The sequence below is a fragment of the Phycodurus eques genome, chromosome 2 (assembly GCF_024500275.1).
Source record: "Phycodurus eques isolate BA_2022a chromosome 2, UOR_Pequ_1.1, whole genome shotgun sequence".
Classification (NCBI taxonomy): Eukaryota; Metazoa; Chordata; class Actinopteri; order Syngnathiformes; family Syngnathidae; genus Phycodurus; species Phycodurus eques.
The window spans coordinates 19,014,927-19,027,965 of NC_084526.1; the positions used below are offsets into that span (position 1 = coordinate 19,014,927).

General features: G+C 45.1%; 1 protein-coding gene across 1 annotated transcript; it reads left to right on the forward strand.

Moving 5' to 3' along the window:
• Window positions 1-1,579: 1,579 nt before the first annotated feature.
• Window positions 1,580-12,721, forward strand: sall1a (spalt-like transcription factor 1a). The gene is made up of 3 exons (XM_061668954.1): window positions 1,580-1,764; window positions 5,826-9,214; window positions 11,381-12,721. The coding sequence occupies exons 1-3, from the start codon at window positions 1,692-1,694 to the stop codon at window positions 11,828-11,830; spliced, it is 3,912 nt and encodes a 1,303-aa protein (XP_061524938.1). The 5' UTR covers window positions 1,580-1,691; the 3' UTR covers window positions 11,831-12,721.
• The last annotated feature ends 318 nt before the right edge of the window (window positions 12,722-13,039 follow it).

A 13,039-nucleotide genomic window follows, 5' to 3' on the forward strand; every position in this document is an offset into this window, starting at 1 on the left:
GCTCTGCGTGCACTCCTTAGCAATGTTAACTTTGTCATCATTGCACAAGCACACCAATTAATGAGCAGTCTATAAATATGTTTCTTATTTGCTGTGTCGTTGATAAAGCGGATAAATCACGCATTTTTACCCCCATTTTCCGTGCTCTTCCTTTCTTCTACTTGTCTCTTTTTTTAAAATCATGAATAAGTAAAGACTCTCGTCGAAACTAAAAGATAGCTGACAAGCCGGGGGAGCACATCCATCTTGGCCCCGCAGCTGCTCTTTAAAGATTCAGAGCAAAATAATGGCATCAGCCGTCGAAACGTTATTATCTTCATTTCTCAACATCAGCACGGGCCAGAGAGGGGCTCCGTTTGTCTTGTTTCATCCCTTCCATACGTCTAAAGACCCTTTAAAGCATCCAGGTTTGGGAGTAATAATGATTTTCTTTTTTTTTTTTTTTTTTTTTTTTGGGATATATTTTGCAAGAGTTGTGTTGTCCCGGGCGGATGAGTTAGACATTTAGATTAATATCATTTTAATTGGGAGTTAAATGCCACCATGCTGCATATGCGTCCCCGTTTTTTAATAAATTGATGTAAAAAAAAATGAAATTAAGTAATAAGATCAAGGCAGTCGTTCCTATCCTGCCAACAAGCAGTGAGTGGATGGGGACCCAATACGACTTGGTATTATGTATTGTGTTTTATTTTGACAGAATTAGTCGACTTAAAGAAATAAAGATTTAAAAAATGAAAATAAATGAAAACTTGTCAGCACTGTTCTTCGCTGTGTCGGTCAAGAGTTTGCTCGAGAGGAAGAAAAAAAAAAGAGTGAGGTAAAAAGGGGCGGCGATAAGGGCGGGGTCCAGCGTGGTGACTCACCATGATAGCAGCCAATCAGAGATCAGGTGGGCGGAGCATTCCCGCTGTCCTGCTGCAGCACGGGGCCCTCTCCAAAAGTTTGTTTATTCACCCTTTGCGGTGTGTGACGACAACGTGTCCGCCACCCCGAAAATAGAGCGTCCAAACACCCCAAAATGAGTGCATTCAAGTGAAGTGGACGGAGCCTCGCGTGGACTTTTGCAGTCGGGAGGGCACGCGCGAACCAGTTGCCTATCTAAAAGGTGATTTTGGGGGGTGTCGGGGGGGGGGGCGGACGGACGGACGGACGGACGGACTACTACCTGCTTGAGCAGCGAGAGGAGGAGAAAGTTGTGGAACATTTATCACTTGGGACAAGACCAAGGTGACCAAAAAAAAAAAAAAAAGGAGGGGGGCTTCCTTCCTTTCTTCCTCAAGCGGAGTTGGTGAACCTCGAGTTGGGAGACGAGGAGACGAAGAAGACCCCCACCGTCCCTTCCTTCCAGCAAAGCAAATCAGGAGCTAATTGATTAAAGAGACTTGATTTGAATAGGAGGGGGGCTGGCGAGGTGCGTTTGAAAGAAGCCCCTGCCCCCCCTCCTGCCTCCCCAGCCCCTCCTCGTCCACCTCCCTCCCTCCCTCCATGCCTGCCGTATGATTAATCGCGAGGCATTATTGATAATCATAACGTGGCACATGCGCCTTGGATGGGCTCGATGCGAGTGAAATTTTGAGGGGCCCCTCGTTTCATAATTTTTTTTTTTTTTTTTTTTTTTTAATTCTTTTTTTTTTTTTGGTCTTCTTCGCCTCTTCTCCGCTTGGTGTTTGCCCCATGTACCAGCCAGAATGTCGCGGAGGAAACAAGCCAAGCCGCAACACTTTCAGTCCGACCCTCTGCTGCCCGGAGCCGGCCACAATGGTGAGTCCCACCGGCCCCACTTCCTCCTTCCCACCACCTTCCCTCCCACTTGAAAACTGCCACTTTTCAATTTTAATACTTTTTTTCTCCTTTTAACAAAGACACACACACTCGCGCGCCACATCGCCAGTCCTATTACAGTACATTAATTATTTCAATCATTTACCCTTTTTTTTTTTTTTTAACTTAAATTAGTGCTACTTCACCGGTGTGTTTCAAAACTTTATTTATAATTTGTTCGGTTTTCAAAACGAACCCGCTTTCAACCGGCTCGGACCACCGTGGCCGACCTGACACCCGCTTAAAAAAAGTGTGCCCTTTGTAGGCTTAAAGTTGGGCAAAACCAAACGTTGTCCCTCGTATTCGTGCTAATTAACATAACAAGCCAGTTTGCTCATCGTCCTTTCAAAAGTTTTACTCATCGTGAGTCACAAACACACACACACGCTCAGACATAGTTAATAAATTGTGCTTGACTGAACTAAAACCACTTATTGTTGGGGGGAAAAAAACAAAAAAATACGAAAACAATGTGATTTTACTGAAGCGTAATTTACGACATCGTCGGGAAATAAACGTGTCAAATGCTGCATTCACGGTCACAAAAAAATGTTATGAATATTTCCATCCTTTAAGTCTTTTACTGTTAATCTAATCATGTACATTTTAAAAGGTTGTAATTTGTCATACTTTTTGAATGCAAGCTAAGATAAATTGTGTGTTTAAAGTGAAGGGAGTTGTGCAAAAGCAATGTTTGTTGACAGACTTTTTAAAATGAAATTTTATGACGGATTTACTAAACATTTATGTCGTTAAAATATCATCTGTAAGGTAAATGTAAAAAATATATTCATGTGAAAATTGTGTAGATTTTAAAGTGATTATGAAGAAAAATCGATTAATGTCACGTTTCTGGAGTTGCTTTAAGTGTATATTCACGTTGTAATAATATTTTGTATTATTCTCCTTAAACTAAGCTACTTATTGTTGCATTATTATATGCTTCTGTGCTTTTGGACTTATTTGAGTCTCTGTAACGTGCAAAATGTCACTTGGGTTCAACATAATGCCACTTTAAGAAATAGCTTTGCTATTAAGTTATTTAAAAAGTTTTTTCAAGAGAATGAGGGTAGAGATTTTTTTAAAAAGTGTGTGTGTGTGTGTGTGTGTGTGTCTGTTTGTGTGTGTGTGTGTGTGTGTGAGTGTGTGTGTGTGTGGCGCGCTGTGCTGTTTTAACCTTTGCCAGTGTCCCCTATGTGAGGGGCAACCAGGGTTCAGGGCCCAGTGAGATCCACTTCTCGTCACCATTGACCCGACTAGTCCAAACCGCAGGCGGCCAAAACCAGGCCTTGACAGTTTTTTTCCTCTTCTATTAAGCGGTTAAGTGAGGCCCTTATCAATATTTAGCCCCTATCAGAGTTGCTCCCCAGGGGGGAAATTGGCTACCCCCCTCCCCCTGAAACACACTCTGACCCCCCCCCCCATTCTCTCTCTCTCTTTTTTTTTTTTTTTTTTTTTTTTTTTTTTTTTTTTTTTTGTGTGCCCCTGCAAACAAGAGACTGTTTGTCATTTGGTTGGGGGTGATTGTCCATAGCCTCCCTTCCTCCATTTGCCTTAAGCATGACACTGGACCACAACTCTGCCAGTGTCCCCCTGCATGGCCAGACTGGACCGTGGTGTTTTTTGCCGGACCCCCTTTTGGTGTTGAGTACGATGTGAAGCTCCCAACCTGCCCCTAAAATTATACAATGTAGGATTTCGCCTGTTTAAAATCTTCACTTCTTCTTGTTTTGAGGCCTTCTTGACTATGATTCATATGTAGCGGTGCATCCTCCTCACAGCAGCTTTGTCTTGATTCTTAATTTTAATTCGAACTTAATCCCTGCTATTTTGGGAATTAAGCCTAATGCTAGCATCTGCGCTATGTCCTGTGCTCCAGGATTGTTTTTTATTTTTGTCTTAACAGTTTGGCACAAAGCTTTGTTTGTTTACTGAAGTAAAGTAGCACACTTTGGACACAAAGTGTAGATTAAAACTAACCGGCTTTTAAAAGATAACAGAAAACACAAGGTTATTAATGTGACTAAAATGTTCCCTCTGTTTTTGCTCAATTCTTATTTTATTTAAATGTATTGCAAAGTTGCCATCTAGCAGGGTCCATTGACGGAAAGTATAAACATCGTCTTTAATTTTGTAAAATGTAAAGCAGGGTTTGTTGAATCAATTCTTTGAATCAAGTGTTTGTATTCATCTTTTTTATGAATATATTTAAAAATGGAATGTATTTACACTATAATGTAATAATTACATCTTTTTTTAGTACTTGTAACTTTTTATAACTTGTTTAAAAATATGAAAGAGATTAAAAAGATCAGAAACCGAGTTGGAACGAAAATCTTATTACCTTTAACGTCATACTTTTTATGTTATGTTTTTATGTCATTAACAAAATTACATTTGCATTCAATTTTGACACAATTGTACTGAAAATGAATGTGGAATAAATGTAAAAACATGCAGCGACTCCATTTTAATTATTGGTAGGGAAAAGGTGAATTTACTTTAAACATGTACAGTATTCCAGTCTTTTTCCTACATACACACTTCATGTGCTTGTTTTTCTGCAACTTCTTGAAATGCCATGCACATTTTTGGATGTTTTTCGTATTTATGTGGCACTTTTTCTTTTTTTTCTCCTCCCAAAATTAACTTGCAAGCAAAGCTCTGTGTGCTCTTTTTAAAAGTGGGAGATTTGCCATGAAAAGTTAGGGTGTGTGTTTGCATAGTTGGCCAGTGTGAGGTCCAGGGGGTTTACTGTCATGGCAACTTTGCAGTTATCTGTCGCCTGGCGGCGCGGAAGAACACCGAGGGAAGATATAATCCCTTTTGAGTGTGCTTCGGAGTGGGACCTGGCCCCGGGGATGAGCTCGGGGCCGGATCCCGACCAACCGGCCGGCCGACCATCCCCGCCGCTCCCATGCTGCGTGAACAATGGGGAGGCATCCTGTCTCACTGTGGGGCAGGGGGGGTGCACTTCTGCCGGGTTTCATTTGCAACTGAATTCTTGGCCCTTATGAAAGTCTCTAGAATGGGTAGGAGGAGGGTGGGTTGCAGGGGTGGGGGGGTGGGGGGGGGTGCAGTCACAATGAAAGGGATTCATAGAAAAATGCAATTTGTAAATCAACTTGTATGTTAAATACAGAGAATTGACAAACGATGGCAACGAATGTGAACTGAGTCTCCGAAACTAAAAGATTAATTGACCTATCTCAGACTTTGTGTTTTAAGATCCTTTTTTCATCTCTAATCAGTCATTTTGCTGGAGATTGATCACCCTCCATGTGACGCACGTCTTGTGATTTGTCAAACAACATTTATTACCGGTCCAGGTAATTTAATCATAGCCCCTCAGACTATTTAACAGCATTACTATACCCTGTGTGTTGGTATTCTCCCCCGTTCTTTGTTTTTTTCCTTGTATGGCCTCGATCTTCTCAAATGAGTTTAGCCGTGACGATAACCTTCTTCGAGATGGCGGCTGAGGGCTGAAAATGAGCAAAGTTGACAGCGAATTGAAAGTCTAATAAGTCCATCCAATGCTTGGTTTGCGCTGAGTGGACAAGCAGACTTTGAAGAGCTGTATAGGAAATCAATGAGTTTCTATGAAATTTCATTAAAGTGTCCTAGCTGTGTCCTTGCTTCACTCTGTTCTATATTTTTGATGGGTTATCTGAAGAAAATGATTACCTTTGCTTTGGCCTGATGTACATCTTCAAAGATCACTTTTAAGCAATATGTGAGTAGTTCTCATTGATTTTGTATCCCCTCTTGTTTCAGAGGCAATTGCACTGAATCTGGCCCTCTTTCTCGTTCCTCCTTGCTTATTGTTGCTTTTTTGATCGTTGTTGTTTTTTTGTTTTTTTTTGTGAACACATCAAGGGGATAAGTGTAAAACTGATTAATTTAAGATTAGCAACAATGGAACTTTAAGAGATAAAGCCGCCTCTTCGGCTGCAAAACATTTCTAATCACTAATCCTCTGTTTCCTCCTTTTTTTGCAGGGGACACAGAACTTTGCTCTGAGGACCCCCCGTGCAAGGAGTCCGACGCCCGCGTCTGCAACAGATGTTGTGCCGAGTTCTTTGAACTCTGCGAGCTCGAGGAGCACCAAAAGAATTGCACGAAGAATCAGCTAGTCCTGATTGTGAATGAAAGTCCTGCCTCCCCCGCTGGAACCCTCTCGCCCGGGTCCCCTCCCCTTAATCCCAACGACCAGATGAATGACACTGCTAATAACACTGATCAGACGGAGTATGGCAACCTTTCTGAGCCCAGCGCGCTGGAAAAAGACGAATCCATGGATGTGGATGTTTCAGGCATGAGCAGTGGTCACGAAGAGGAAGGCAGCCTTGTGGAGAGTGGGAGCCCGAGCAATGTGGTAGGCAACCTAAGTGGCAAGGGCACCGCCGGGCCTGCTGTGGGTACATCCGCTATTTCTGCCCCTCTTCCTCAGCTCGGCAACCTGGCCGAGCTGGGAAACTTGTCCATGATCAACAGCAACGTCATCATCGAAAACCTGCAGAGCACCAAAGTGGCTGTGGCCCAGTTCTCCCAGGAGGCACGTACCTCCGGGGGGCCCCGGGTGGCGGTGCCTACCCTGATGGAGCAGCTCCTTGCCCTCCAGCAGCAGCAGATCCACCAGCTGCAGCTCATAGAGCAGATCCGTCACCAAATACTGCGTCTGGCCTCCCAGTCCCCTGAAATGCAGGTGCCCCCGACCTCAGCTCCGGGTGCTATGGGGCCCATCGCCGCCAGCCCACTGGCCACCCTGAGCTCCCATCTCTCGCAACAGCTGGCCGCAGCCGCAGGCCTCGCACAAAACCTGGCTAGTCAGTCAGCCAGTATTAGCAGCCTAAAGCAGCTCGCTGCTGCGGCACAGCTACCTCAGTCCAACCCAAGCATCAGTGAGCCATCTCAAAGCATTATCACCCTGGGGCCGTCGACAGGCAATGCCCATCTCCCTGAGAAGAGGCCATGCCACATCACTAACACCCCACTGGCAAAGTCCTCCACGCCGGCGTTCGGAATTGGTAGCTTGCTAAGCTCAGCAGTGAATCCCCTTCTACCTCAGCCCCCGCCAGGAAACCCCATGTTCTCCAGTTCGCTTCCGAGCGTCGGGACCACCGTTGAGGACCTCAACTCTCTGGCAACTCTGGTGCAGCAGAGGAAAGGCAAGGTGCCCAATGTCGCATCGTTCGAGACCAAGAGCAGCTCAGAAGAGGCGTTCTTCAAGCATAAGTGCAGGTTTTGTGGCAAGGTGTTCGGTAGCGACAGTGCCTTGCAGATCCACCTACGCTCCCACACCGGCGAGAGGCCCTACAAGTGCAACATCTGTGGCAACCGCTTCTCCACCCGTGGCAACCTGAAGGTGCACTTCCAGCGTCATAAAGAAAAGTACCCGCACATCCAGATGAACCCGTACCCTGTTCCTGAGCATTTGGACAACATCCCAACGAGCACCGGCATTCCCTACGGAATGTCCATGCCCCCAGAGAAGCCGGTCACCAGCTGGCTGGATAGCAAGCCAGTCTTGCCCACCCTGACTTCCTCAGTCGGCATGCTGCTGCCGCCGACTATGCCCAGCCTCCCCCATTTTGTCAAAAAGGAAGATCACTCTATAGCCATAACCAACCTTCCAGTTCCTTCCACGACAAGTGACTCAGGTGCTTCTGAGCCTTCAGCAAAAAGTAGCAGAGCATCTGAAGATGGCGAAAGTGCAACTCTGCCTACCTCAAACGGTAAAACTGAAGAAGGCAGCCATTCCTCAGGCTTTGTGACCAGTGTCAGCTCAGCTGCCGAGAGCACCACCGAGTACACCACGTCCAACAGCCCGCCCATGTTGACCAACCCGCTCATGCCTCTCATGTCGGACCAGTTCAAGGCGAAATTCCCCTTTGGAGGTATCCTGGATCCCCTCCACGGTTCAGAGACCTCCAAGCTGCAGCAGCTTGTGGAGAACATCGACAGGAAGGTGACAGACCCCAACGAGTGCGTCATCTGCCACCGAGTGCTGAGTTGTCAGAGTGCGCTGAAGATGCACTATCGTACTCACACGGGGGAGAGACCCTTCAAGTGCAAGATTTGCGGCAGAGCCTTCACTACCAAGGGGAACCTCAAGACCCACTACAGCGTCCACAGGGCCATGCCTCCACTTCGAGTTCAGCACTCATGCCCGATATGTCAGAAGAAATTCACCAACGCCGTGGTGCTACAGCAGCATATCCGCATGCACATGGGCGGACAGATCCCCAACAACCCTTTGCCTGAGAATTATCCTGAATCCATGGTCTCTGACACTGGCTCGTTCGATGAGAGAAACTTTGACGACCTGGACAACTTCTCAGATGACAACATGGAGGGGATGGAGGAGGGTCCTGACAGCAGCATGCCAGACACACCCAGGTCAGCGGACGCTTCCCACGACAGCCTGTGCGACTCCCCGATTGCGCTCGACCTGGAGGGACGAGAGAATGTCCAAGGTCTGGACACGGAGGAGCTGCGAGAACTCAAGGCTCTGTCTAATGGCTTAACAGAGGGGGATTGTCTCACCAACGACTCCTCATCTCTCGGCGGGGATGTCGAAAGCCAAAGTGCTGGGAGTCCAGCTGTGTCTGAATCTACCTCCTCCATGCAGGCGCCATCCCCTGCAGGCATTCCACAGCAGCCCCGCAAATCCCCAGGCTTGGAAGAAAGGCAACAGAGGGCATTCTCCATGGAGCACACAGCCCTCCTCCACCCTCACCCCTCCAACATTGGAGCCCTGGACCTGACGTCTGTCAACCCATCCAAGGACCCCCTGGGCATGATTTTCCCCTTCCGCGAGCGTAGCGTAGCCAAGAACACGTCTTGCGACATCTGTGGAAAAACATTTGCGTGTCAGAGTGCCTTGGACATCCACTACCGAAGCCATACCAAAGAGCGACCGTTCATTTGTACGGCCTGCAATCGGGGGTTCTCTACCAAGGGCAACCTCAAGCAGCACATGCTTACCCATCAGATGCGAGACCTGCCCTCGCAGCTCTTCGAGCCCTCCAACACCAGCCTGTCCTCCAGCCCCACGCCCTCCCTGCTATCCGTCTGCTCGCTCGGAAAGCCAGAGGTCAACGGTTTCCTGCTCGGCCTCCACCCGGAGAGCAAGGACCCCTGCGCCTCCTCCGCTGCCGTTTCCGCAGCAACCACTGCTGGCATGGTCACGCCGTCCGCTTCCACCTCACCAGTGCTGTCAGCCGCACCGCCTCGCCGGACGCCGAAGCAGCACTTCTGTAACACCTGCGGCAAGTGTTTCTCCTCATCGAGCGCCCTGCAGATCCACGAGCGCACGCACACTGGCGAGAAGCCCTTCGCCTGCAGCATCTGCGGCCGTGCGTTCACCACCAAAGGAAACCTCAAGGTACGCTTACAAAATTTATAAAAGAGAAGTTCAGTTCAAGAATAATGTGAATTGTTTATCGCGGGGAAGATACGTTACAAAAGCACCCGCTGTAGGTGAAGATCCATGTTATGGAGAGACCACATCATTAAATAAATAAATAAAACCAAACAGTGTTACCCCTTTCATATGCTTGTAATCCATTCAAATTTATAAACAGTTAATGCAATGTAAAACAGTCAAGACAATTTCAGAAAATCTACACCATACAGACAAGCTATAGTTGCCAGATAAAAAAAAAAAAAAAAAAGAAAGACACAGGCTATTGCTCCGGTTATAGTTTAGTAGTACTGTACACATTTATCAATTTTATTGCTCTCCTGTTTGTCCTACATAAGGGGATTCTAAATCTTTGGCCTGAGGCAAGGACCTTAAAGTAGTGGTGAAGAGGATTCCACAGTCCACTATGGCATTGGCCTTTTTGAGGACCTGCTTTGTCAAAAATAGCCATAAGACGAGTCTGTGGGGCACCAATGAGGTTGCCAGATGTATCCACAATTTGAGCAATGTCCCTTTTTTCAATAAAAGAAAAAGTAAGAGCACAGTGGATAAAACATAAAATAGGGACATCGCTTTCCTGTCTGCTTTAAAATAATTTAGCTCCCTCAATTGGAAAATGACTCGTAATGATAGGGGGAAGAATGAAGGAATTAATCTTGTATACGGTGTTCAACCTAAATCACTGATGGGGAATTAGGAACGCTTATATGTTTAACGCACTTATGTTTGTTTCTTTCCTACACCAGGAATGTTTGTGGGTCAATCGGACCATCTGTGTGTTTAGTCATCCTAAACAAACACCAACAGAGCACACTACTAAACCGTTACTATTCAGTCAATATTTAGTGCAACTCCACGCCTCACTTGCTTGTTGTTGTTTTTTTGTCACATTTGCCCAATGATTTTTGGAGAAGAAATGCCCATGCACGCAACTTTGTGTGTTAAATAAGAGTGAAATACTGGAAGGCGTGTGTGCGTGCAGGCAGGCATGTCTGTGATGGGAGAAAAAAAAAAAAGAATGCGTGAATGAGTGTACCATATTTGCAAAACAAGAAAATGTATAAATTTGACATTTATTAATCTCTCTCTTTCTCTCTCTCACACACACACACACATTGACCCACAAGTTGAAAACACCTCTCTATACATATTAAGTTGTTGCCACAAATGGCGAAATTATGCCCTAATTATTCACACTTACTGTAGTCATGGTGTTGAAGTGTGTTCATTTTTGCTTTTCTTTTTTAAATGTATTTTTCTACAGTTAAACGTACAGCAAGTCACACTCACCCATGAACATTTCTGGTATAGCAAAGGAACAAACGTAAAAGAATGGTCAGATGTTTAAAATTTGCTCCAAATGTTTTTTCCCCCCCCCCCCAACAACAGAGTTAACTTTATCGTTGCTAGTTGAGAGACTTGATGATGCCACACCCGCAATAAAAGCGGACAGTGTAATTTTTACCGCTCAGCCCTCCAAGTCCCGCGTGAGACCAGCATATTAGGGATCAGACCAAGCAGCCTCCCCCAAATAAGATGTTTACCACCACAAAGCAAACCAGCTCACTCCATCCAGGGTGTCAAGCTATTTTAATGTGCAGTGCGGTATCATTGTTGTTATTTTTTCCATTGCATCATCTCTCATTTGCATTCCTGATCTTCCCTCCTCTGCCTCTGTCTAGGTCCACATGGGCACACATGTGGAACAGCACTCTACTTAATAGGGGGTTGATTGCAAATTAAGATATAATTTGAAAAATATTGGGTGGTTTGTTTGCAAAAATATACATACTATTTATATAATGACAAGAAAAAAATACTTTTTTCCAGATTTTTTGCTATTTTTTATCTATAATTTTTTGTTTCATTTGATAAATTTTACCCATAAATAAAGAGATGGGTTGATTGTTAAAATATCTTTTTTTTTTTTTTTAAACCGGGACACCTGCAACATAACAGCAGAGTTTATTTTAAATATGTTTTGTTTGCTTGATTATTATAACTGGGTTAATTTAAAAAAATATTTTTGGTAGCTTTTTTAGTATAGGGGGTCAGTTTGACAGGTTATATTTTCATATATGGGGCCACATTTTATTCTTAATTTGTTTCCGCGGTTGTTCTTTGCAGGTCCACATGGGCACCCACATGTGGAACAGCGCCCCTGCCCGACGTGGGCGCCGGCTCTCTGTGGACGGCCCCATGGCCTTCCTTGGCGCCAACCCCATCAAGTTCCCGGAGATCTTCCAGAAGGACCCAGCGGCAGTGTCGCGGGCTGGTGCCGGTGACCCGGCCAGTTTCTGGAATCAGTACGCCGCTGCCTTCTCCAGCGGCCTGGCCATGAAGGCCAACGAGATCTCCGTCATCCAGGGCGGCGGCCTGCCGCCTATGTCGGGCGCAGGCGTGGGTAACGGCGGAAGCTCGCCCGTTGGCGGTCTGACGGGCAGCCTGGACAAACTCCACAGCGCCGAACCCAACGCCGCCCTGGCCGGCCTGGAGCGGATGGCCGGCGCGGAGAACGGCGCCCACTTCAGGTTCACGCGATTCATGGAGGACAATAAAGAAATTGTCACAAATTAGACACACAGAGACACACCCAGAACTGTGAAGACAAGTCTATTGTAGTTTTTTTTTTTTTGTACAATGTACATGTTATAGTTCCCGGGAGCTTATTTATTAGTGGCTATAACCATGCTTGAGACGCAGTGGAAGCATTATAACAGTTAGACCAGATGTGTGTGCGTTTGTGTGTGTGTGTGCGTGTGTGTGTGCTTCTTCTCAAGACGATGTGTGATAGAAATTCTGAACTTGGCATTAAGTTATTTCCGTATCCCCCTTGTAGTGTTACATAGCTATGACGTCTGCCTGTAAGATCCAAAAACGCTGTAAATAATGTACACTGATCTTGTAGTTGGTCTGATGTGTGTTCACAGACCCCCTACCACTTTTCCTCCACCCCCACATTTTATTTAATTTAAGGAAGACGAAACATGGACGTTTAGAGTTTGTTGCTACTTTCCATGATTGTTTACTTCCATACTCCTCCATTCCCCCCAATATTTGGAACTGAGACAGCCAATCGTTCTCCACAGTGCTGCTAACGTGATGTGTTCAAGTCCCCCAAATAGATGATGATGTACATACATGTCAAGAAGTCCAGTGGCCAGGTGACACACAAAAAGGATGGATAGTGTTGTTGTTTTTTTTGTTTTGTTTTTTATATATAAATATAAATATTATATTGGGTTTGACAAACCTTTCGGACTGTTACATGCACTTTCTCGGAAAGGTGGAAGATCTTTAATGGGTCCAGTTTCTCTACACTTTAATACCTACTAACAAAAACTCTTAAGATACTGTAATTCTTTACTCGAATAATAATCAAATACATCAGTTTTCCAAAAGCAGCACTCAGTGTTTGTGTTCGTGTGCCTTTTATTATTTAGTGTCATTTCACATAAATTGATCATTTACGTTACAAAAAAAAAAAAAAAAAGTAAAATTTTGCCTGCGGATTGGCTGGCAAGTCAAAGTCGGCTTGGGTGGCTCTTGCAGCTCGTGCACGACCCGAATGAGGATAAGCAATGTAGAAGCTAGATGGATGCTCGTAATATTTTATAATAAAATAAAAAAAAAAACAGCCTATTCACTGATTTTTTTATTTAAATATAAGTATTTGTGCAATTAAAACTATACACAATGTGTTACACTAATACTATTTGTTATAATTTCCCCTGAACATTTGAGAAATTTAAATGAATAATTGTTGAATTTTGCTCAGGGCTTTAA

Bases quoted from the DNA above. Each gene is read 5' to 3' on its own strand.
- sall1a (XM_061668954.1), top strand. From the start codon at position 1,692: ATGTCGCGGAGGAAACAAGCCAAGCCGCAACACTTTCAGTCCGACCCT. The intron at 1,765-5,825 runs GTGAGTCCCACC...CTTTTTTTGCAG, and splicing joins GCCCGGAGCCGGCCACAATG to GGGACACAGAACTTTGCTCT. The intron at 9,215-11,380 runs GTACGCTTACAA...TGTTCTTTGCAG, and splicing joins CCACCAAAGGAAACCTCAAG to GTCCACATGGGCACCCACAT.